Raw genomic sequence first — 25,966 nt, 5'->3', positions numbered from 1 at the left:
GTAGTCCCAGCCACTCAAGAGGCTGAGGCAGAAGAATCGCTTGAACCCAGGAGGAGGAGGTTGCAGTGAGCCGAGATCATGCCACTGCACTCCAACCTGGGCGACAGAGCGAGACTCCATCTCAAAACAAAAACCAAAGCAAATTGTACATTCATTTATTTATACATATTTATTCATTTATAGCATTGGAAACAAACATAAAACTCTATAACTCAAAAAACCTATTTTTAGTTTGGCTTTAATTTTGAGAAATATTATCTATGTAGTAAAATATAATAAATATTCATATTCCCACCACCCATATTGTAAAAGTAACTATTTTGTCATATTTGTTTCCTGTGTTTTCTTTCCCATTCTTTTTTTTTTTTTTTTTTTGAGATGGAGTTTCGCTCTTTTTGCCCAGGCTGGAGTGCTATGGTGCAATCTCGGCTCACCACAACCTCCGCCTCCTGGGTTCAAGCAATTCTCCTGTCTCATCCTCCCAAGTACAGGCGCCTGCCACCATGCCTAGCTAATTTTTTTTTATTTTCAGTAGAGATGGGTTTCTTCATGTTGGTCAGGCTGGTCTCGAACTCCCGATCTCAGATGATCTGCCCACCTCGGCCTCCCAAAGTGCTGGGATTACAGGCATGAGCCACCACTCCCGGCCTCCTTTTCCATTCTATAAACAGATAAAGTTGCCCATAATGTCACCCCAAGCAGGGTCTGGAGAGACTGGCTCTAAGTGACAGAAGTGCCAGAGAAACAGGAAACTGACCCTAAATGCCAGGAAAGTGAGGGCAAAGTTAATTCCCAACCCCAAGTACATTTTTTTTTCTTTTTCTTTCTTTTTTTTTTGAGATAGGGTCTCGCTCTGTTATCCCAGGCTGGAATGCAGTGGCATGATCATGACTCACCATAGCCTTGACCTCCTAGGCTCAGGTGATCCTCCCACCTCAGCCTCCTGAGTAGCTGAGACTACAGATGCCCGCCACCACGTTCAGCTCATTTTTGTATTTTTTGTAGAGATGAGGTTTCACCATGTTGCCCAGGTTGGTCTCAAAGTCCGGGGCTCAAGCAATCTGCCCACCTTGGCCTTCCAAAGTCCTAGGATTACAGATGTAAGCCATAGCACCCGGTCCCCAGCTTCTTTTTTAAAAAAGTTTGTAAATATTAGAGATGGGGGGTCTTGCTATGTTGCCTAGGCTGGTCTCGAACTCTCAGCCTCAAGTGATCCTCCAGCCTGGGCCTCCTAAAGTACTAGAATTACAGGCGAGAGTCACCACGACCGGCAAATATGGAATGCTTCACAAATTTGCATGTCATCCTTGCACATGGGCAATGCTTATCTCTGTATCATTCCATTTTTTTTTCAGTAAACATGCTGCCAAAGCAAGCACCGAAACCTCAGCTTCCGAGGGCATATCATAACCTTTCCCTGTTTTCACCAAAGTCTTCAGGGACCACAAACCCATATACAGTTAGTTCCTTGTATCTGTGGGTTCCACATCTGAGGAGGTCAACCAACCGGGGATCAAAAATATTCAGAAAAAAATACAATTTGTATGTAAAATTTGCCATAGTAGAAAAAATACAACAATAAAAAAACAAAATTTAAAAATACAGTATAACAACCATTTACATAGCATTTACATAGCATCAGGTATTATAAGTAACCTAGTGATTATTTAAAGTACATGGGAGTGGCCAGGCGCAGTGACTTATGCCTGTAATCCCAGCACTTTGGGAGGCTGAGTCAGGTGAATCACGAGGTCAGGAGTTCAAGACCAGCCTGGCCAACAAGGTGAAACCCGTCTCCACTAAAAATGCAAAAATTAGCCGGGTGCGATGGCAGACGCCTGTAATCCCAGCTACTTGGGAGGCTGAGGCAGGAGAATCGCTTGAACCCCGGGGGTGGAGGTTGCAGTGAGCAGACATTGTGCCACTGCACTCCAACCTGGACAACAGAGTGAGACTCCGTCTCAAAAAAAAGAAAAAAAAAGTACATGGGAGTATGTGCACAGGTTATATATAAGTTACTTGAGCATCTTCAGATTTTGTTATCTGTAGGGGGCCTTGGAATCAATCCTCCGTGGATACTAACCATTTCACCCTTTCCTGAAGGACTGCTGTTCAAGCAAACTTTAATATGTATCAAAATCACCTGAAGGGCACAGATTGCTAGCCCTACCCCAAGTGCTCCTGACTTAATAAGTCTGAAGTTGAGCCCAAGAATTTTCATTCCCCCAAAATTCCCAGGAGATGCCGATGCTGCTGGTCCAGACACTACACATCAGAACCACTGCTTTATCCATTTTCCAGGAGTAGGTACTAGAGACAGACCCTCTCTGCTTACCTGGAGACACAAGATGGGAGAACTTGCCCCCTAGTGGTGAACTCTTACTCTAAAGACAGGTCACTCCTCTTGTATCAAGTTCCAGCTGGGTAAAAGCTAACGGGTGCATTTTCTTCATCTTCATTAGCAGCATCTATGAATCTCCTTCTCTTGTGAGGTCTCTACTTGGCCCAGAAATGCCAGGAATGGGCTCCCTCCCCGGTGTGGAACTTCACACAGAGATGGGCAGACAGCACACGCCCAGGAGCAGCGTGGTGTGTCAGGAAAGGCACGGGCAAGTGACACAGTCCCTGAACTTCACTTTCCCCATCTCCATAACATGAGACAATGATACCCATCTATTATAGGGTTGCTGAAAAGAGTAAACGGGAATAGTGTGAGCAGGAGTCCCATGTTAACTGTAAAGTGCCCTAGAAATATTAATTGTTATTACAGATTCAGGTCAGATTTGCACTTTAACAATTAACTGTGGTTTCTTTTTTTTTTTTTCCCCACCTCTAATGATTTTTGTTTTTAAGGCTTTCTTCACCCTTCCCCCAACAATAGGCCTTTAGCTTTGAGCCCCAGTGTTAATTGATTCTGACTCATTTCTGGTAAAAAAAAAAAAAAAAAATTAATGATATTTATTAAAGCACAGTAAGACAGATTTTATTCAGGATCATCAGGATAGGTATAGCAACCATGGCAATGGGATTCTGAATTAGGAGAGAGAGAGTGGGCTCAACTCTAAATACAGCATGGGCAAGTGGGAATTTATAGCCAAGGAACAAAAGCTTGGGGTCACTGGATAAAAAATTACTAAGAAGGAACTTCAGGAGTAAAGGGGTTTCTTGCTGAAAATAGGTCAAGGTGATCAGACATCACCTTGGATGGTAGAGGGTGAGGAACCTGATCAGATATTGAGGGTAGAGGGTTCTAACTGGATTTTCCAAGGAAATGCACAGACAAACCTACGAGAAGGTTGAGGAGTCTGACTAAAGTTTGGCCAAGCAAAGAATCTTTGTCACCTTCCATCGGTGTATTCAAAAACTTAAGACTCAAGCCGCTCATTACTATCTTTAGGCTCTAAAAAGAAAAGAAAAACAAAAACAATCAAGGGACATGGCATTATACTTTTACATTAGTAAATCCAAAGTCATTTTCTCAATCTCAGCAGTCAAGAATAAAATGATCCTCATTAGTATAGTGGCTAGATTTTATAAAATAAGAAAAAAAATTTTTTAAAAAGAATAAAAAGAAAAGAAGCAACAACTAATCAGTTTTCCGCTGGTTATCACTAAGGTTTTGCAGGCCCATCTTATCACCTCTCCCTTTGCTCTCTGCCATCTGAACCTTAGGTTCAGTCCCAGAATCTCCCCAGTACTGAGGCAGATGCAGAGAAAGAGAACGGCGATGTCCACTGAAGGGGAGGAGGAGGGGAGACCATTGAAGATCTTGACAAAGATCCCTTTGCATTAGCTGTGTAATAAGTCATCCTTTCTTCCCTTGCCATCTTGTGGCTGTGTTAGGCGGTGATTCTATTCCTGCTGTGTTGGAGGGAAACCACCCAGTCCGTAGTCAGAAAACCTGGATGCAGTATTAATTCTACCACCTACTAGCCGTGTGCCCTTGAACCCATCATTTAACTTCCTCCGTTTTTACATCTACAAAATGGAACTACCACTATTTGCCTCACGGAATTGTTTTGGATAATACCTTTTCCCGTGCATGCCTGGTATAAGACAGGTGTAAAATAAATATCTATTGAGGAAATCCTTTCTTTCCCTGGCTTTTTTAACAGTAAAGGAGTATTCCTGGCCTGTGGTCCTACCTCTTGAACCGACGGCGCTGGGCCTACTCGCAGCGGAGACTAGGCCCGCCCAGCAAAGCCCTAAACCCAAAGGATCCGGCCCAAGCTTCCCTGAAGCCTCATCGCCCACAGACTGCTCACCTCCACTTTTGACATTTCCGCTCTTCTGCTGCAGCTGCCGATGGCGTCACTTCCACCGGAAAAGGCAAGCGCGGCCGCGCGGTTGGCGCGAAAGTCGGTTCCCGTTCTGGGCAATTTCCGGGTTCTCCAGCGTTTGCTTTGGGGTAGGGGCGGCGCCGAGTCGGGGGAGGGGGCTGTGCGCCGGGCTGGCGCCCGACCCCAGCCACCGCCCTGCGGCCAGCGCGTCCCCCGACTCGCCGCCCGGAGACCCCGAGGCTCCAACGAGGTAAGTGAAGCGCGGAGTGGGGACACAGCTCCTACCCAGCCCCAACTGGGGTTCGCGATGCCTTCTGTGGCCTTCAGGACCCTCTTTTCCTGCCCTGGTAACTGGCCCTGGAGCCGGCGGGTGGGCCTTTGACGCCGAGAGGACGTGGCTTCCGTGATCCCAGAGCCAGGCCTTTTCCTGGAGATGGGAACCGGAGCATCTGGCCTTACGCAGGGGCAAGACCATGCTAACTGGCTTCCATGTTTATACTTAAAATCTGTTTACTGAGGGATGAACGTACCTCGCAGGCCGTGGGTATCCGCAGGGACAGATACACTCCGTGTATCCTTAAAACAAGTGCATTGGCCTAAAGGGCTTAGAGCCTTCATAGCAGGGCCTTCCTCAGTGTATTCAATTCGGGTTAATTTTGCTGTCAGATTTGCAAGGATTGGTGTTGTCATCTTTTACCTTGGCTTTGTCCAAGTTCCAGGGTTTCTTACAAATGCCGTTGACGAATTCACGGGTAGAGCCAGAATGTCTGTCTTTAGGCATTCTTGTCTGCACAGAAAAATAGGTGGGTTAAACATGCAACTTTATATCTAATGTGGTTTTGTTCTTGTTAATGGTTCCTTTATTTTGACAGTTCAGAAATGTCCAGAAATGACAAAGAACCGTTTTTTGTGAAGTTTTTAAAGTCTTCAGACAATTCCAAATGTTTTTTTAAAGCTCTCGAGGTAAGAGTTGAAAACATCTTAATACCGTGAATTCATTTTCTTGTTTTTAAGTGTTTTTGATTTGTTGGGCTTTATGTCTTAGAAGTAGATATTTCACTTTCATAATAATTTTATAGTCTACATTAATACAGATATGTCATTATCACATATTTTTGAATTGATCTAAGTACATCGTTATGTATTTCGGGGGGCTGGAAGTCTATTATCACATTGCTGTTTAATGTGGCTGACCTGCAGTTCTTGGAAATTAAGTTGCTTTCATTTGTCTCCTAGCCAGAGTGGTCCTTTGCGTGCTGTAGAAATTTGAGTCAGTTGTGTACTGATCATACTTGAAAATTTTTTGGTTAATTGTTAAAAATTATGTTTTATTATGTACAGTATAATAATTGGATGATAGTAGGGGTGATGTAGAGCCTTGCTTCTCACAGATCCCAGCAGTATCAGCATGGCCTGGAAGTTTCTTCGAAATGCAGAATCTTGGCCTCCAACCCAGACTTAGAATCTGCATTTCTAACAAGATCTTCAGTGTGCATTAAAGTTTGAGAAGCATTTGTAGCAGATTTTTTTAAACTTCATTCATTCAGCAAGTATTTATTGAAGTGTTCATGATTTGATAGGCACTTCTCTAGTACTTGGGATTTATCAGTGATGAGAACAGGCAAAGATTTCTCTTTCAGAGCTTACATTCTAGCAGGAGGACATAGACACTAATCAGACATGATAAATTAGGAAGAGAAAAAAGCAAAACACTTGAAGGGGTTCCAGAGGATGTTTCTTGGGGTGGGAAGAGAAGGGGGTTATAATCTTAAATAGGGTGTGATCAGGGTAGGCTTTATGAAGAAAAAGATATTGAGTAAACATGAAGGACGTGAGATAGCCTTGCAGATATCTGGAGAAGAATGTTGCAGGCAGAGAGAGCAACCTTATACAGCCCCTGGGAAAGTGCCTGTAGTCTCTATCCAAGTTTAGTGTACCGTTGTGTAGTGAGTGAGGGGTGGGGGAAGAGTACTAAGGAATGCGTTAGAGAATAATGGTAAAGAGGTCATGTAGGGCCTTGTGGGCCATTTTTCTCTCAGTGGAGAGCCATTGGAGGGTTGATAATCAGAAGAGTAAACATGATCTGACTTACAGTTTTAAAGGGATTACTGTATTTAACATAAGGACCTCAAAATTGGTTCAGAACATTTCTGAGTGCTTACTGGGTGTCAGGATATAGTAGCAAACAAGATACATAGAAACTTCCAGGGGAGAGAGACAAAAACTTTATATATATAAAAATATGTATTTTTAAATAGAATAGACTAGAAGGGTAGAGGAAGGGTATTTGAGAAAGCCTGATTAGGATGGGCATCTCTGGGGAGGTGACATTTAAGCAGACCTGATTGAAGTGGGGGATTAAGTCAGGTGAAAACCTGGAAAAAAAGTATTCTGTGCTGCAAGATCAAGAGCAGAGCCTCTAAATGAGGTTATGGTTGGCTTGTTCCAGGGTTGGCAAGAAAGCGGGAGTGGCTGGAATAGAATAAGCAAGGGAGATGAGATGTAGGAGGTAAAGGTGGAAAGATAGGCAGGAACCAGACTGTGTTGTCTTGAAGGCTGTAGTAAGAAATGTGGATTTTATTCTGGGTGTGGTGTGAAGACATTAGGTTTTGAGCAGATAGTGACATGATCTGACTTGTGTTTTTGAAAAGATTATTAGCTGTTGTGTAGAGAACAGATTTAGGGCAAGGAAGGGAAAAAGAGACCACCTGGGAGCCTTCTGCAGAGGTCTAAGTGAGATGTGATGGTGGCTTTCAATAGGGAAAAGGCTGGATTTGAGATGGAATTTGAATAGGACCTAAATACAGGAGAGTAATTTCAGGTACATTCTTATTTTATTTTTTCTTTCAGTCCATAAAAGAATTCCAATCAGAAGAATATCTTCAGATTATTACAGAAGAAGAGGCATTGAAGATAAAGGAGAATGATAGATCACTTTATATCTGTGACCCTTTTAGTGGCGTTGTCTTTGATCACCTCAAAAAGGTTTGCTGACTTATAGTGTGTACCTTTGGTAGTCTATTTTTTGGTTTATCTTTGCTTTAGTGGACATACATTCTTTGCGGATTATGAGGTACTACGCAACTTATGAGTACATTGGAATTCTTTTGGTTTGGCAAGACCAGGATTGAAAGGCTAATTATGTTACAGTAGGCTTTTTTTGTTTGTTTTTGTTTTTGTTTTTTGGAGACAGAGTCTTGTTCTGTTGCCCAGGCTTTAGTGCAGTGGCACAATCTCAGCCGACTGCAACTTCTGCTTCCTTGGTTCAAGTGATTCTTGTGCCTTAGCCTCCTGAGTAGCTGGGATTACAGATGTATATACACACCCGGCTGATTTTTTTTTATTTTTAGTAGAGAAAGGGTTTCTCGATGTTGGCCAGGCTGGGCTGGTCTTGAACTCCTGCACTCAAGTGATCCTCCCACCTCAGCCTCCCAAAATATTGGGCTTATAGGTGTAAGCAGTAAGGCAGTTTTGAGTGAAAGGGGCTTTTGAAGTTTATTTCTTTTCTTTTCTTTCTTTTTTTTTTTTTTTGTTATAGGGTCTCACTCTGTCGCCCCGGCTGGAGTGCAGTGACATGATCTCAGCTCACTGCAACCTCTGCCTCCTGGGTTCCAGCAATTCTCTTGCCTCAGCCTCCCTAGAGACTGGGACTACAGGTGCCCGCCACTGCGCCCGACTAATTTTTGTATTTTTAGTAGAGACGGGGTTTCACCATGTTGGCCAGGCTGGTCTCGAACTCCTGACCTCAGGTGATCCACCCCCCGCTAGGCCTCCTCTGAAGTGCTGGCATTACAGGCGTGAGCCACTGTGCCTGGCCTGAAGTTTATTTCTTTTGATAGCTTGCATTATTTGATTTGCTTTTGTGTGTGAGTGTTTAATGTATAGTATCTCTGAGAAATTATATAGTCGTCTTTATTTTTTTCTTGTAATGATTTGCTGATTTCTCTACAGTGATCATCAACTTTGGTAAAGAATTGGTGAATGTTGCAAAATGTAATTTTGTAAGACTGGTGGTCTTTTCCTTCTTAACTCATTTAAACTTTTCTCTTTTTTGTAGCTTGGCTGCAGAATTGTTGGTCCTCAAGTAGTCATATTTTGTATGCACCACCAGCGATGTGTCCCAAGAGCCGAATATCCAGTTTATAATATGGTTATGTCTGATGTAACCATATCTTGTACAAGTCTGGAAAAAGAAAAAAGGGTAGATATTGATCTCATGATGATTAATCAATTTATATATCTATCTCTTATTCTTAATTTTTCACTGCATAGAAGATAACTTAAAAGACTTTCCGCTTATTGTTCGTGACTTTTAACAAAGTTCAGCATACAACCACAGTGTGTATATATGTATACATGCACATTTTTTAAGTAAATTGAATATAGTAGAATTTGTTTTGTTGAAAACTGGCTAATTGAAATTTTTTGTTTTAATTTAAAAGGACACTCATTTTTTAATCACTTACATTTTTCCACTATAGGTGGACAGTCTTTAAAAAAAGGATTCTAAATCGTTTGAATCGGGGAGGTGGAGGTTGCAGTGAGCCAACATCACGCCACTGCACTCCAGCCTGGGTGACAGAGCAAGATTTCGTTTTGGAAAAAAAAAAAAAGCATTCTAAGAGAGAGCTATAGAAATACATATATATATTTGGGACAGGGTCTTACTGTCACCCACGCTGGAGTGCAGTGGCATAATCACAACTCACTGCAACCTTGATTTCCTGGGCTCAAGTAATCTTCATGCCTCAGCCTCCCGAGTAGCTGGAATTACAGGCGTGCACCACCAAGCCTGGCTAAAAATAAATATCTATATATTATATAGATATAATTTATGTTGTTAAAAATACACATGTATATTAAAATATATAGAAGCAAAGATTTATACATCCTTTGTATAATAGTTTAATACATTCATGGAGTTGAAAGGGATAAATATAGGAAAATAATATTTTAAAAATATAATTCATACTTATCTCCCAAAAAATAATTTGGTTAATTATTTAACTTTATAATGTTATGTAACACTTATGTATTCAAACTGTCAACAGCAAAATGTATTTATGAGATAGTGTATAAAAGTGGAAGCAATATTGTTTGCTTCAGCATTAATGTGTTCTCTTTTGGGGCTGCAGGAAGAAGTTCATAAATATGTACAAATGATGGGCGGACGAGTATACAGAGACCTTAATGTGTCAGTAACTCACCTTATCGCAGGAGAAGTTGGTAGCAAAAAATATTTAGTTGCTGCAAACCTGAAGAAACCTATTTTGCTTCCCTCTTGGATAAAAACACTTTGGGAGAAGTCACAAGAGAAGTAAGAAAGACATTTTTATATTTTTTAGATTTGAAAAAATGATGCATTCAATCATTTTTGGCATGTGATATACTCTTTGGACTTACTATTCAGGGAAAAAAATAGTGTCATTACTCTTTTCTCCAGCGAAAACAGAAGAGCAGAATCTACAAGCTCTTATTACCAAGATATAAGTTGACAGGCATAGAATGGGCCAAGGGTTTAGCATTAGCTACAAAGTAAGAAATGCTTGGGTGATAAAGTTCTCAGCTGTAAATATTTCTGAAATAATTGAGAAAATGAGTTTGGCAATTCTGTAGCTTTTATGTTGCATTATCCTTCAACACCATTCCCATATGTTAAGATAGATAATAAATTAGTCATTTTGGCAGTTGCATTCCTTCCAAAAGATGGCGTATGTAAGGTTGAATATAAACATATGTAAGTCATCAGCTGAGATGTGATCATTTAATAAATGCTAATTGAGCCCATTTTACGTATCTGACCTGAGCTAGGCATTAGGTATATGTAGTAAGCAAAACAAGATAGTCACTTCCCTCATGGAGCTTAGAGCCTATTTCAAGGGGCACACTTCAGTTTCCCCTGCAATTAGATAAACGACCACAAGACCAACACCACAGAATTGTATTGGCATACGAATTATATCGGCATTTTTGTGGGCTTGTTTTCAACACCATCCAGCATATCCTAAATATGTCTCCATGTCAGCAACTCTCATTCCCAATGTGATTACTTCATCAGCACACCTCCCTAGCATGGCAACAAAATAATGATATTTTTGTTGGTATTTTGCCAAAAATCATTGCTTTTACTTGTATAGAATAATGGAAAGATTAAAAAGTTCATTTATCTAATAGGCAACCAAATTACCTTTGGGTTTTTAAGTAGAGATTCAGACTTATCATTTTGGAAAATATACTATGACCAGCAAGGGCTAGAGTTAAGGAAATATATATTTTTCCCTTAAAATGGTTTTGAGAGACTGTATCTGAAACAATTACTTTGTATTAGAGACATGTTATTGAACTAGGTGAGCAATTAGTGTAATTCTGTTTGGTGGTTCTCCTTTGTAAAAAAATGATTATAAATCCTAAAAAATGAGGGAAGCAATAGTGATATTTGTGTTGTTTTTCATTATTCTTCTGGTAAATTTAATATGTTCTTTTTTAACCATTTGATTCCCACAGAAAAATAACTAGATATACTGATATAAACATGGAAGATTTCAAGTGTCCTATTTTTCTTGGTTGCATAATCTGTGTGACTGGCTTATGTGGCTTAGACAGGAAAGAAGTTCAGCAACTCACAGTTAAGCATGGAGGTCAATACATGGGACAATTGAAAATGAATGAATGTACACACCTCATTGTGCAAGAACCAAAAGGTAAAACTGTGTTTCACAAAGGGACAAATGAAACATTTTCTCTAGTATTTAATATTTTATTTTTATTTATTTATTTATTTTGAGACAGAGTCTTGCTCTGTTGCCCAGGCTGGAGGGCAGTGGCACAATCTCAGCTCACTGCAACCTCTGCCTCCCGGGATCAAGCGATTCTCCCAACTCAGCTTCCTGAGTAGCGGGATTACAGGCACCTGCCACCATGCCTGAATAATTTTTTATTTTTAGTAGAGACGGGCTTTCACCATTTTGGCCAGACTGGTCTCTAACTGACCTCAATTGATCTGCCCACCTCGACCTCCCAAAGTCCTGGGATTACAGGCATGAGCCACCGTGCCCAGCCACTAGTATTTAATATTTTAAAATCTTTACAGAACAGCTTTTACTTCTGACATGTCATTAATCTAGTTTGATACTGTTTTCTCTAACATCTTGCAAAGATGTTTTCTCTAACATCTTGCAAAGTTTTAACTGGAAGACACACCTTGCGGCACATGAGGCAGTAAAAAATGAAAAAGACATTACGAACAAGAAAAATTCTTTAAAATTGCTATTAAGTTTGGTGTTCCATAACATTATTCTGAATAATTTTTTATCAGCACTCTTAAAATATACACAAATTGATAAAAGATGAGTTTTGTTAATGTTTTTATTATTGCCCTTTATATGTGTACTGTGTTTTACTAAGCTACCTAGATTGAGAAGAAATTACGATTAAATGGTAATTGTCCTTAAGTCAGAACTTTGGGTATGGCTGATTGTGATAGGATCACTGTGAGTAGAGTTGATACTGCTGTTCTTTTTCTGAATCTGAAGACAGTTCATTTTTGATTCTCTCAAGAATGGCAAAAAACCTTTCATGTGACATATTGACCTCAATTCCTCTGTGATACTGCTTCAAAATACATTGTGTTGAAGATTTTTAAGGTAATAAAAGATACATATTTTTAATATAATTTATCTTTTGGCTTATCTATCCTGGACTTTAAGTAGAAGCCTGTTGACATTGGAATAGTCTGTTCAAAGTTGGGATTTATTATATAGCACAAATTTACAATTTTCACATTGTACAAGCTGGTTTAAAGAAATTAAGTGATGGAGCCTATATGCAAACCCAAGTCCAATATTAATTAAGTTACCCCACAGTTGCTCCTGTCTTCCTGCAGTTTGTATAAAAGATAAAACCTCTCACATGGCATATGTATTTATACAACACATAGAAAATATAATTAGGCAGTAAGCTAAAATACTACTTTGTAATGAACTATGTAGCATACTGTTTAAGAGTAAGTACTGGTAACTTTAATTTTGTTGATAGGTTTTTTGAAATAACCTGTTATAGCCGGGCGCGGTTGCTCACGCCTGTAATCCCAGCATTTTGGGAGGCCAAGGCAGGCGGATCACCTGAGGTCAGGAGTTTGAGACCATCCTAGCCAACATGGTGAAACCCCGTGTCTACTAAAAATACAAAAAAATTAGCCAGACATGGTGGCACGTGTCTGTAATCCTAGCTATTCAGGAGGCTGAGGCAGGAGAATCGCTTGAACAGGAGGGAGGTGGAGGTTGCAGTGAGCCAAGATCTCACCACTGTACTCCAGCCTGGGCAACAGAGTGAGACTCCATCTCAAAAAAAAAAAAATATATTAACCTGTTATAATTTGAATGTTTCTGCAAAGATAGATTGTAATGGTTTTCATTTCTTGGTTTCTCCTATTTTCTCTATTTCTTTCTTAATGAACGCCACAGGTCAGAAGTATGAGTGTGCCAAGAGATGGAATGTACACTGTGTGACCACACAGTGGTTTTTTGACAGTATTGAGAAAGGTTTTTGTCAGGATGAATCCATATACAAGACAGAACCTAGACCAGAATCAAAGACTATGCCCAATTCTTCAACTCCTACCAGCCAGATCAACACAATTGATAGTGAGTCTCATTGAGATTAAAATAATTATTCTGAAGACAGTCATATTTCTGTGTAATAATCAGTATGTTAATAGGATCACTGAGATAGGGAATTTCTGTTTCTTGTTTGCTGTGCTTCTAGGCATAATTGTATAATAGTCAAATTGTATAAAAAGTTAGCACTGAACTGTTCGTAATTTTCTTTTAGAATGAATGAATGCTTTCTTTTATACTCTGATGTAATGCAAAAGATGATCAAAGAAATTAAGAACAATGGTAGCTGGAGGCTTAAGATAAAAGTATTAATCTTTTAAACATTACATGCATATATTAATCTTTCCTTAATTTACGGTTTTGCTGCAATTGTTATAGATCATCTGTATTTGTATAAAAATTAAAACCGTTTCTATTTTGTAGGTGTCGTGTTGGCAAAATGTTTAAAATATTTTTTCAAATGTAAGCTTCTTGGACCTTAAAGTCAGCAACTTCAGATTTTTATGGGAAACAAGACACTATTAAGAAAATGTGTTAAATCTATTTTCATTTAAATAAGATAGGAGGCTTTATTAATTTCATTTTCCCTTGTTATACTTTGCCACTAAGATTTCAGTAAACACCCCTGAATCTTACTTTGGAAGTTGTTTATTGCCCTATATTTGTAAGAAAAGTTAATCCATAGACAATATGTAATCATGATTATTTTATCTCCCATAAATTTATACATGTTTTCAAATTATGTAGGTCGTACTCTTTCAGATGTCAGCAATATTTCCAACATAAATGCAAGTTGCATAAGTGAATCTATATGTAATTCACTTAACAGCAAACTGGAGCCTACACTTGAAAATCTAGAAAATCTGGATGTCAGTGCATTTCAAGCACCTGAAGATTTATTAGATGGTTGTCGGGTACGTCTTTATTATATAATACATGCAGTAGATGATATACATTAGCATTTCCTAGCCTGACTTTGAAGACCCTTCAGAGTTGGGCTTGCTCCTTACTATCTATGTAAACCCTCCACTCTAGCTAAGTAGATGCACTTACTAGACCATGTCCATCCTTTGGCTGCGAGAGTCCCTCTGCCTGCAAGGTATCTTCCTCTGTTATCTTTTAAAAGTTCATTTCAGGTTTTAACTCTTCTCTGAACCCTCCTAACTACATTAGTCTTTTCATCTGCTATATTTCGAGAGCGCTTAGTTTCTGAACAACTTATTGGATTTTTTTAAAATTTTTTTGAGATAGGGTCTCACTCTGTTGCCCAGGCTGGGATGCAGTGGCACAATCATAACTTCCTGTAACCTCGAACTCCTGGGCATCAGCCACCCCTCAGTCTCCCGAGCAGTTAGAACTACAGGCATGTGCCACTACACCTGGCTAATTTTTAAAATTTTTTTGTAGAGACAAGGTCTCACTATGTTGCCCAGGTTTGGACTTTATTTATAACTATCATCTAAGTGTTTACAGTGTATTAGACACTGTGGTAATCATTTTATGTGTGTTAATATATATATAAAATCGCATTTAATTCCCACAAATAACTCTAAAATGGATATTATCTTGAGGGTAAGACTTAGAGAATTAAAATTCTTGTTCAGAGTCACACAGAGAGACATTAAGTGGCCAGTTATCTACTGCAAAGTCTGTATTCCTCACCATTAGAGCCACTGCTTTGTTTGGTATTTCTTGGGTTATTTAATTTTTTAGTATATGAATAACTGTCTTATAAGTTTGTTGATGGAAACAGCATATGCTATACTTTTTCCACTGTCTTAGATTGGAATACTTAATGTATTCCTATTTGTAGAATGACTTGGCTGTGCACTAATTTTCACAGAGTAGCAAAAATTTAACCCTACCTTATTGTTAAGAAGGGAAATTGGAGCTGGGCTTGGTGGCTCATGCCTGTAATCCCAGCACTTTTGGGAGGCCAAGGTGGGCAGATACCTGAGGTCAGGAGTTGGAGACCAGCCTGGCCAACATGGTGAAACCCTGTCTCTAATAAAAATACAAAAAAAATTAGCTGTGCATTGTGGCAGGCACCTGTAATCCCAGCTGCTTGGGAGGCTGAGGTAGGAGAATCACTTGAACCCAGGAGGCGGAGGTTACAGTGAGCCGAGATTGCGCCATTGCACTCCAGCCTGGTCAACAAGAGTGAAACTCCATCTCAAAATTTAAAAAAAAAAAAAAAGGGAAATTTGGCAAATTACCTTTTTTTTTTTTTTTTTTAAACTTGCCAACTTACAAAAGGTGGGTTTTTTGTTTTTGTTTTGAGACAGAGACTTGCTCTGTCGCCCAGGCTGGAGTGCAGTGGCGTGATCTCAGCTCACTGCAACATCTTCCTCTTAGGTTCAAGCGATTCTCCTGCCTCAGCCTCCTAAGTAGTTGGGATTACAGGTGCATGCTAATTTTTCTATTTTTAGTAGAGGTGAGGGTTTCACCATATTGGCCAGGCTGGTCTTGAACTTCTGACCTCAAGCAGTCTGACCACCTTGGCCTCCCAGAGTGTTGGGATTACAGGCATGAGCCACCACACCTGGCCCAGAGGTGTTTTGTATGATGTTTTAGCCTAGACTACTAATTCTAGATATAACTTTTAATTATTTCTTACATATAGAAAGTATATGATTCCAAATATTTGTTAAAATATGTTCTAGTAATGGGGGTGATTTAATTTGGGGTGTAAATGCAGTTTGGAGTAGATTTGTCATACTTAAATTTTTTTAAGGGCACCTTATGTAAAATAGAGGTAAAATGATTTTATATTGATTAAATTGATTTAAATATATATATCCTGATAGCTAAAAATAAATTACTGCATACATGTTATCCTCAAAGCATTGTGTTCAGTTCTTTGACTTATATATATTTTTTGTTCAGTCAACTCTGTGAGTAAGGTAACATCAATTTATAGGTAAGAAAATTGATTTAAAGAGGGTAAGCAACTTGCCTATTGTCGTTAATCATAGGCAGCTGGAAAAAACAACCCCCCCACACACACACAATTTAAGCCCAGGTGTTCAGAATTCAGACAGTTAACTACAGTTTACTTTTATAATTACTTTAAAATTTACAAGTAAGCTTCACAGTTAAAGAAGTTACCTGCATTTTAGAAATTGGTATGCACTGATATTTAGAAGATGTTGGAATCTGGTTTCTATTTTATTTATAGCCACAAAATACTTATCAAGTATCTACTGTGAAAGATAATGCTGTATGAGATTGTAAAGAGTGATTAAAAACTCAAAGTTACAGAACCGTTAAAAAATCAAAAGTTTCAGAATGTATTTATTCATATATCTTAAATGTACAGAAGTTGTCTTATTTATACACAGTGGATTTAGATATATATTTTTAGTTTTTTTCTATTGAGAGAAAGCATGTTATATATATTAAATATTTTCTTTCTTGCAGATATATCTTTGCGGTTTTAGTGGCAGAAAGCTAGATAAACTGAGAAGACTTATTAACAGTGGAGGTGGAGTTCGTTTTAACCAGCTAAATGAAGATGTAACTCATGTTATTGTGGGAGATTATGATGATGAATTGAAGCAGTTTTGGAATAAATCAGCCCACAGGTTTTTTTCGTTTTTAATTCAAAGCAATTTCTACAACATAATTTTTCTTAAAATTGCATATCCACGCAGTTCTGGAAACTGCATGACAAGTGGGATGATGGTCTTTATAGCTTGCACTAATACATAACTATGTGCTATTTTTGTAGGCCTCATGTAGTGGGAGCAAAGTGGTTGCTAGAGTGTTTCAGTAAAGGTTATATGCTTTCTGAAGAACCATATATCCATGCTAATTACCAGCCAGTGGAAATTCCAGTTTCACATCAGCCTGAAAGTAAAGCAGCTCTTTTAAAAAAGAAGAACAGCAGCTTCTCTAAGAAAGACTTTGCTCCTAGTGAAAAGCATGAGCAAGCTGATGAAGATCTGCTCTCTCAATATGAAAATGATAGCACCACAGTAGGTAAGAAATGCTTGATTAGTATTTGTAGTTAGTAAGAAATATTTTAGTAGCCTAATACGTACATATGTGATCTCTGCCAAGTTTTCTAGATTTTAAGTTAAATTAACCTTTTTCTTTCCTTAAAATTTTCCTTATAACTTTTTTTCTGAGCAGGCAAGACAAGAGGGTCCTGAACCCTTTAACCCTCTCTCCTGTCTCCAGCTAACTAGCTCTATTTTGATTTGTTATATATACAGGCATTGCTTGGTTTGTGTGTGAGTTTGTGATATCATGAGCCTTTTATTAAAATCTTGTAACAAATGCCTCTTACTGGATTATTGTGGTCTTTAATGCATGAAACTGTACTGTGGACTACCACCTCAGTATGTACTCTTATCATGTAGTAAGGTAAATTGCCAGTGAAGCATTATAAACATCATTACTTCTTTTTTATTAAAAAAAAGCCTTTATAAAATACCTAATATAGCCAAAATATATACATTTAAGTAAATTTAATGTGTATCATAACTTAAAATCTGAAGTTAATCAGAATTTTAATCTACCTCGAATAAAACAAGAACCTTAGAAAACTTTTTTTTTTTTTTTGAAGCAGAATTTCGCTCTTGTTGTGCAGGCTGGAGTGTAGTGGCATGATCTCAGCTCACTGCAACCTCTGCCTCCCAGGTTCAAGTGATTCTTTCTGCCTCAGCCTCCCAAGTAGCTGGGATTACAGGCATGCGCCACCACCCCTGGCTAATTTTGTATTTTTAGTAGAGATGGGGTTTCTCAGTGTTGGCCAGGCTGGTCTTGAACTCCCAACCTCAGGTGATCCACCCGCCTTGGCCTCCCAAAGTGCTGGGATTATGGGCGTGAGCCACTGAGCCCAGCCTAAAATACTTTAATGATCACAACTAGCCCTGCTCCCTCTCTCCACTCATCAACATACTCAGCTTATGTAATTTTGTCTAGTATTTTCATTATCTTTTAACATCTTACAATTAGGCATTATTATGCTTTTATATGGTCAGTATTTGTTTCATTTACTAACACGTTTAACGTTTCTTTGCTCCCCCCAGTTCTTTTTACATCTGAGACCTCTCTTTTGGAATCATTTTCTTTCTTCCTAAAACAGTATCCTTTAGAAACTCCTTTAGTTTCTCTAAGACTCTTCGGCTGGGTATACAGTTCTAGACAGTTTCTTTAAGCACAGAGATATTGTTTCATTGTCATCTGTTTCCCTGACTGCTGGATAGGAAGTCAGATATCAGTCTGTCATTCCTTTACAGGTAATCTGTCTTTATCCTCTGGCTGTTTTTAAGATAGTCTTCCTTTTGGTTTTTGTGTCCTAGAGCTTTACCATTTATTTGTCCTGCTTGAGATTCACTGTGCCTTCTGAATCTGAGAATTAGTAGATTTTTTGCTTTTTGTTAGGTCAAGAAATGTTTATTATCTCTTTGAATATTGCCTCTCCCCCATTCTCTATATTCTCTTAACTCCCATTTGCTTTGCGTATAGGTCACTTAACCTGTCCTTATCTTCCATCTTTTTGTCTTTCTGTGATGTATTATGTGTAATTCCTTCAGATTTTTTTCCAGATCACGAATCATCTCTTCCGCTATTGCCTAATCTGTTTTACCCATCCATTAAATTTTCTGTTTTAATAATTAATTTTTCAATTCCTAGAAGTTTTAGCTTTTTAAATAGTCTGTCATTTATTTTTTTACTTTTAAAAATAGAGATGGGGTGCTACTATGTTACCCAGGCTGGTCCTGAACTCCTGGGCTCAAGCAGTCCTCCCACCTCAGCCTCCCAAAGTGCTGGGATTGCAGGTGTAAGCCACCACACCCAGCCAAGTCTGTCATTTTGTATTTGTATTTTTTGTTCTTTATTTCTTAAAATGCATTAAACCTATCAAAACATCTGTGAATTGTTCTGTTGGCTGTTGTTTATGGTGCCTGGTTTTCTTGTGTTTTGTGATTTTTATTGTGAACTTGTACTTACTAGGACTCTAGGAATTCTAAGAAACTTGGGGTAGGGGTTTGTTACCCCAGAAAAGGTTCATGTTTGGGTCTGCTAGGTGCCTAGGAGTTTACAAACTCAATACGCCTTTAAGTTGGTGTATTGGCTGGAGGTTTCTTAGACCATCCAGCTATATGAATTTATACCCAAACCTACTTTGAGGACCAGCCTCTGATGAACAGATTCTTAGGAGAGATGTTTTTTCCCCTTGACACAAAGCCAGTGTTCTTGACCTCTTCCTTTACAGGGCAGATTTGTTGTTGGTTGGTTGGTTAGTTTTGGTCTATTTACTAAAGGTATGTCTCTTCATGGGTTCTGGGCTTGTTCTCTCAGGGTATACTCTCCTTCACCTCTAAGTTTTATGAAACCAAAGGATTGGCTCCTATCTCTTGTGTGATACCTTTACATTCCAAGGGTCTGGGTTACTGCACAAATATTTAATAGATTTTGACTAACCATTAGCTTTAGTAACTACTTAATGTTCTGGATTTAGTAACCACCTTAGTGGTCTGGATTTTAATATTTTATCCTGTATTTTGAAGTGTTTTTAGTGAGAGGGTTTCAAAGATCCTAGCCCACCATATTTCTAGAGAGGGAATTCCTAGCATTCCTTTTTTATTTACACTATTTCCGTACTACAAAATTGACTTTTCTCAAACCATTTACTTATGCTTTAGTATTGTATCACATCAGGAAATCATCTTAATTTTCCAGGATGCTGTGGTATAACTGAAAGTGATTTTTTTTTTTTTTTTTTTTTGGAGACAGGGTCTCACTCCATCACTGAGGATGGAGTGTAGTGTCACAAGCTTGGATCACTGCAACCTCCTCCTGCCGAGTTCACGCAATTCTCTTCCCTCAGCCTCCTTAGTAGTTGGGAGTACAGGTGTGCACCACCACGCCCAGCTAATTTTTGTATTTTTAGTAGAGATGAGGTTTCACCATGTTGGCCAGGTTGGTCTCAAACTCCTGGCCTCATGTGATCCTCCTGTCTTAGCCTCCCAGAATGTTGGGATTACAGGCTTGAGCCACTGCACCCAGCCAGCAATTTTATATACTATCCTTCAGCCAAGGGTACTTGGTGTAGGGCAGGTGATTAGTTTCTTAAATCTTCCTAAGACAGCTAGTGGTTTACTGACTTTATAAGGATTAAGTGATGGTAAATCTCAGTGGATCACCAAGCATCTTAGAAAGTCTATAATAAAGTATTTTATAATTAATTCTTAAAATGGCTTTTGATTTAAGGGAGTTTTTTTTTTTTTTTTTTTTTTGAGATGGAGTCTCGCTCTGTCACCAGGCTGGAGTGCAGTGGCGTGGTCTTGGCTCACTGCAACCTCTGCCTTCTGGGTTCAAGTGATTCTCCTGCCTCAGCCTCCCAAGTAGCTGGGATTACAGGCACGCGCCACCATGCCCAGCTAATTTTTCTATTTTTAGTACAGATGGGGTTTCACCATGTTGGCCAGGCTGGTCTTGAACTCCTGACCTTGTGATCCACCCACCTCGGCCTCCCAAAGTGCTGGGATTACAGGCGTGAGCCACCGTGCCCGGCCCTAGGGGAGCTTTTTGAATGATAGGTTTATTATGTAGTATCTCTTAGGCTTTTGGGTGCGGTCTGTTTGAAAAGAGATCCTACTGCTAAAATAAATGGAAAGAACTGCTGTAGAACATGTTAGTTTATTGTGAGTCTCTTAATAACTTCAGAGTTTTACTGATGGTTTATAAGAACTTAGTATTTCTACTTTGTTTTTATAGTAGTAGTCTAAAATTCTACTGGATTTCTTCCTGCTTCCCATCTTACCAACAACATATAGACATCGAAAAAAGTTATTTGTTTCTCCTAGATGTGACTGCAAAATAATTGTACTTGCAAAAAATAAAAAGGTTTTTACTTATAAAACAAACAGTTTACATTTGAACAAAACTGTTTAAAAAACTTTCCAGAATGTTTTATAGTATTGCCTCACCTTTCATTCCATCTAAGCATATTCATTCTCATGAGTATATCTGTAAATTGTAAGTATACTATTACCCTTTATTCCTTATATTATGAAACCAAGGGTCAAAGAGACTATAAAACTAGAACCCAGCTATCCTGACTTACCAGTAAACTCCCTAGACAAAACTATGCTTCCTTAGTGTGAATAAGTACAATTTTAATACTTACGTTTAGCAGGAGTCATAAGTTCCTAATATATATTGCAGTGTACTTAATTTACAAGTTCCTAATGTATATTACAATTTACTTAAAAATGGAAATGCTAGTGTCTGTTGGAGATGAGGATAGAAGTACAAAGATGGCACTATAACATGGTGGTGTGAACTCTGGAGTCAGACAGACTGGTTCGTATCTCATTTCTGCCACTTAACTGTGTGACCTTAGGCAAGTTACATAACCTCTTCAAGCCTGAGACTCCTTTTGTACAAAAGGGATGTACTGATAGTATCAGCCTCACAGTTAGCATTATGTGAGCATTACATGCATTTGTAAAGCACTTAGTCACAGTGCTTTATATAAATGAAAGAGTGATTCTTGAATAGCTTCCAGCCTTGTTGGAATCACATAGCAGGGCAAACTTTTTCTCTAAAGGAGTAGACAATAAATATTTTAGGATTTGCCAGCCACTTCCTTATAGTTATTTCCATGTTAACATGTTCCATGTTAAGGGCTTGACAGTTATACCATTTAGACTTCGTTAATTTTTTTCTTAATGATAGTTTCTTAATTTTATGGTGAATCATCTAAACCAGTTTTGGAATTAATACAGTCCTGTTGGAGCTATATAATTTTAAACTAATTCAAGTTTCCATTATACTAGGAATACCTAGAACTAACATGATTGCTCTTGTCCTTCCTAATGGATGATGGTAATACTGATAAGGACTCTTGGTAACCCCGAAGACGGGGTGAATCCATATCCCTTTATTATACACGTAAGCTTTAGTTTTGTAAGTATGGTCAGAATTATCAGATTCCATGTTACATTAATATCCTTGCTAGGAAGTAAACTGTATAAGGTAAATTGTTGGTTAGAAAACATTTACTTTTCTCTTTCAGTTGAGGCTAAGACGTCTGAAGCCGAGAAGTCTGAATTTAGGCCCTTTAATGATTCTACTCATGCTGAGCCCTTGAATGATTCTACTCACATTTCTTTGCAAGAAGAAAACCAGTCTTCTGTCAGTCATTGTGTCCCTGATGTTTCTACAATTACTGAAGAAGGCTTATTTAGCCAAAAGAGTTTCCTTGTTTTGGGTTTTAGTAATGAAAATGAATCTAACATCGCAAACATCATAAAAGAAAATGCTGGGAAAATCATGTCCCTTCTGAGCAGAACTGTTGCCGATTATGCTGTGGTTCCTCTGCTGGGGTGTGAAGTGGAAGCCACTGTGGGAGAAGTTGTTACAAATACGTGGCTGGTAAGACAACACTAGTGGTTGAAATAAAGTATCGAAGGATATCTGAATGCCAAGAGGGTTAATGTTTATTTCTTAGACAGTTCAGTTACAGTATATCAATGTTTGGACTTGAACACTCTTGATTTTGCTTTTAGCAAGGGAAATTCTAAAATTAAATGTGCAAGCTTCTTGGCCTAATCCCGATACAGTAGAGATTACTGTTTCCCAGGGCCACAGCAGCAACATTCCTTCTTAGGAGGTCAACTCTAGAGTCATCTCATACTATTTGTCTTGTTTTCTCAAAACCAAAGCATCACTGGTAATTTCACTGTTGATTTTTTTTTTTAACATTCCAAGAATTATGAGAAAAATAATATAAACTAACACATTAGAAGGAATGAAATTTAAAGCAACATTCAGTAACTCTAATAATAGATCTTACCGATTTTAATAGCCTAATGTAATTAGTCGATGTATGTATATGTGTGTATGTATGTATATACTCTAACATTATGATATGAAATGTATTGAGAATGAGCATACACAAGTTTGTATTAAAGTAAAATTTCTTATCAAAACTAAATTATTGCTTCTGTACCTGAACCAATGTTAACCACTGGTTGCTTATTTCAGGTTGGCTTTACTATTTCTCTTGTTTTTAAAAGGTTACTTGCATAGACTATCAGACTTTGTTTGATCCAAAGTCGAATCCTCTCTTCACACCAGTCCCAGTAATGACAGGAATGACTCCTTTAGAGGATTGTGTTATTTCATTTAGCCAGTGTGCTGGAGCAGAAAAAGAGTCTTTAACATTCCTAGCAAACCTCCTTGGAGCAAGGTATGTAATATTTTTAATGCACCTGTTGTATTGGTGTATCTTTTTATTTATTTTGACTTCTTGGAGAGCATTCAAATTAGAATTTCTTTGGGTGTCTTTATTATATTTATGAGTGTTATGTGGTTCCTTCTCCACTCCCACTGCTTCACTTGACTAGCCTTAAAAAAAAAGTGCCTCTGTTGTCCAAAGATGAAAACTTAGGTATCATTAGAGGTAATAACTGCAGTGGGTCCAAACACATGAAATAGTGTTTAAGTTGTGACTTCATAATGACACCAAATAAAGTAAGGTAATTGGTCATCTTTGAAAGATGCTAGAGAACCAGTCCATTACTTTGAAAGCTGACAAAAGGAAAGGATCAAGGAATTACCTTGCATTTCCTGTGCAGTTTGCATCAGGGTAACATGAGAGTGGATACGGCAAAGTTTCCCTTTATAAAGATGTTTCAACAAACAAACAAATAAATAAGGAATGAAAAGATTGTAACCCCTAATGAATGAAAGAATCTAGGCATTGAACATCAATAGTTGATCACACAATAAAGGGACAAGACATGATGTGCCTTCTTACAAAGAATACACCACCACTTTGAAGTAGTCTTGCCAAAATAATCAAACCTCAATCTGATGATGCTTCTAGATCCAATTCCCAATTTATAGCAAATGCAAACAGCAGAATAACACATTAAACTATACCACAGTGATATAATCAGCAAGACCCAGACTTTAGTACAACTCTGGCATAAATGATCCAGTGTCTTCAACGAATATATATTAAGGGCATGGAAAAGAAGGTAGGAACCTATAAGCTAAAAGACTTGAAAAAGCGAAAGCCTAAATGTAGTCTTTAAAGTTGCCATTATTTGATTATAGAAAAGTAAAGAAGTGATTACATTAAGTGTCCAAATAGGCCGAGCACAGTGGCTCACACCTATAATCCCAGCACTAGGGAGGCTAAAAGATTGCTTGAGCTCAGGAGTTCAAGACCAGCCTGTACAACATAGACCTCGTCTCTATTTAAAAAATAATAAAAAAAAAATGAGCCAGGCATGGTGGCATGTGCCTATGGTCCCAGCTACTCGGGAGGCTAAGGCAGGAGGATTACTTGAGCCCAGGAGACCAGGGCTGCAGTGAGCTATGATCACACAACTATACTCCAGCCAGGGCAACAAAGTGAGATCCTGTCTCCAAAAAAAAGCCCAAATAGTGGCTACTATTAAGAAGGGAGGGAAGGGGGGTTATATGGCCTGTTGGAGAGGTTCTGGGGTAGTTAGCAAGATTCTGTCTTCTGACCTGGGTGGTGGACTTAAGGGTTTCACCTTATAATAATTCGTATAGCTGTATATTTCTTTTTTTGCTGTTTTCTGTTTGAATTATATGAAATAATAAAATTCTTTTAAAACTGAAATTGTGGAAGATAATAACATGCATGATGACAGACTCCACTGGATACAACTAAAGCTGTACTCAGCAGGAAAGTCATGCAAATTCTGAAATAGAATAATTGGGACTAGCCCTAACAGTTATTAAAATATATTTTGTGGCCAGGTCTGGTGGTTCATGCCTGTAATCCTAGCACTTCGAGAGGCCGTGGCAGGAGGCCAAGTTCAAGACCAGCCTGGACAATATACTGAGACCCTGTCTTTACAAAAAATTTTAAAAATGAGCCAGGCAATGTAGCATAAATCTGTAGTCTCAGTTATTTGGGAGGCTGAGGTGGGAGGATTGTTTGAGCCTGGGAGGTCAAGGCTGCAGTGAGTCACAATGGCGCCACTGTACTCTAGCCTGGAGGACAGAGCAAGACCCTGTCTCAGAAAACAAACAAATATATATTTTGTGAAACTTCACTAAGTAACAGTGTGGTTACGTGTAGCAGAAAGTTTAATTAATGGACAGCAAATGTAGCAGGAGACCCAAATGTAAAAAGGAATTTACGATACAAGTGACATTTCAAATATATATAAGGAAGACATGGCTTATTCAATAAATAGGATTCATTAAAGTTGGAGCAGTATCTCATATCTAAATAAGTACTGAATGGATTGGTGGGTTAAATGTAAAAAATGAAATTATAGAAGTACTAAGATAAACACAAAACATAGAAAAAAAAGTGCTAGGAAACATGGGAAATTTAAAAATCTGAAAAGTTGGGAACTAGAACGTAAAACCCAGAAGTCATAAAAGAAATCACGGAATTCTGTTCAATCTCAAGTCGTAGACTTCTTTTTCTGCCCCGTATTCTCTGTGTTTAATATCCTATGATCTTGAGGCACTTAATTTCTCTGTATTTTTTCCCATGTCTATACTTGAATATTGAGAGGATCAAATGAGATAATATGTAGAAATGCTTTGGAAAGTTGTAGTAGGTTAAAAAATAATAATAATGTTATTCATACACTTTGCTCCTGTCATTTTTTCTGTGCCTTCTTTTGGGAGGAAAGGACAAGGTGTGGGGGCGATAACTAATTAAGGAGGTAATTTTGGCTGTGTGAGGTGGTTCACGCCTGTAATCCCAACTTTAGGAGGCTGAGGCAGGAGGATCACTTGAGCTCAGGAGTTTGAGACCAGGCTAGGCAACATTGTGAAACCCCATCTCTACAAAAAATACAAAAATTAGCCAGGTATGGTGGTGTACACCTGTAGTCCTAGGTACTGGGGACGCTGAGGTGGGAGGATGGCTTGAGCCTGGGAGGCGGAGGTTGCAGTGAGCTGTGATTGTGCCACTGCACTCCAGTCTGGACAACATAGCAAGACCCTGTCTCAAAAGGATTTTTGCTGTCTGTTCTTTGCATGTCTAATTATGTTTTTATAAAAAGTTTGTTGCAGCAATACATTTTTACCCTAGAGTAAGCATTTGTAAGG

The 25,966-nt window shown here is 38.6% G+C and overlaps 2 protein-coding genes and 1 pseudogene across 4 annotated transcripts in view; 1 reads left to right on the top strand and 2 right to left on the bottom strand.

Annotated features, from left to right (window-relative positions):
* Window positions 1-203: 203 nt before the first annotated feature.
* On the bottom strand, window positions 204-5,061 carry LOC129532519 (uncharacterized). The gene is made up of 4 exons (XM_055382134.2): window positions 4,978-5,061; window positions 4,795-4,856; window positions 4,266-4,707; window positions 204-3,400 (listed from the first exon to the last, which is right to left on the bottom strand). The coding sequence occupies exons 1-4, from the start codon at window positions 5,059-5,061 to the stop codon at window positions 3,251-3,253; spliced, it is 738 nt and encodes a 245-aa protein (XP_055238109.2). The 3' UTR covers window positions 204-3,250.
* LOC115934137 (uncharacterized) lies at window positions 1,271-1,370 on the bottom strand (annotated as a pseudogene).
* The window catches only part of TOPBP1 (DNA topoisomerase II binding protein 1), a 61,382-nt gene continuing 39,753 nt past the window's right edge, over window positions 4,338-25,966 (top strand). The window contains exons 1-12 of one of the 3 annotated variants that reach the window (XM_019023362.4): window positions 4,338-4,530; window positions 5,153-5,243; window positions 7,131-7,265; window positions 8,338-8,481; window positions 9,416-9,597; window positions 10,785-10,981; window positions 12,743-12,922; window positions 13,643-13,809; window positions 16,316-16,479; window positions 16,626-16,876; window positions 21,930-22,288; window positions 22,933-23,105. In XM_019023362.4, the coding sequence (XP_018878907.3) occupies window positions 5,160-5,243; window positions 7,131-7,265; window positions 8,338-8,481; window positions 9,416-9,597; window positions 10,785-10,981; window positions 12,743-12,922; window positions 13,643-13,809; window positions 16,316-16,479; window positions 16,626-16,876; window positions 21,930-22,288; window positions 22,933-23,105 (2,036 nt within the window). In that variant the 5' untranslated portion in view covers window positions 4,338-4,530; window positions 5,153-5,159. Of the gene's footprint in view, window positions 4,531-5,152; window positions 5,244-7,130; window positions 7,266-8,337; window positions 8,482-9,415; window positions 9,598-10,784; window positions 10,982-11,835; window positions 11,924-12,742; window positions 12,923-13,642; window positions 13,810-16,315; window positions 16,480-16,625; window positions 16,877-21,929; window positions 22,289-22,932; window positions 23,106-25,966 lie in introns of those variants that run through there. The other 2 variants (XM_063704208.1, XM_055382811.2) reach the window with 2 other exon arrangements.

This window comes from Gorilla gorilla, chromosome 2 (assembly GCF_029281585.2).
Source record: "Gorilla gorilla gorilla isolate KB3781 chromosome 2, NHGRI_mGorGor1-v2.1_pri, whole genome shotgun sequence".
NCBI lineage: Eukaryota > Metazoa > Chordata > Mammalia > Primates > Hominidae > Gorilla > Gorilla gorilla.
Note: the sequence above shows the minus strand (reverse complement) of the source record. Positions and strands in the feature narration are given on the sequence as shown.

Coding starts and splice junctions, on each gene's coding strand:
- LOC129532519 (XM_055382134.2), bottom strand. CDS start 5,061: ATGCCTAAAGACAGACATTCTGGCTCTACCCGTGAATTCGTCAACGGC. Junction 4,857..4,977: donor GGAACTTGGACAAAGCCAAG/GTAAAAGATGAC, acceptor ACTTGTTTTAAG/GATACACGGAGTGTATCTGT. Junction 4,708..4,794: donor CGAGGTACGTTCATCCCTCA/GTAAACAGATTT, acceptor TCCCATCTCCAG/GAAAAGGCCTGGCTCTGGGA.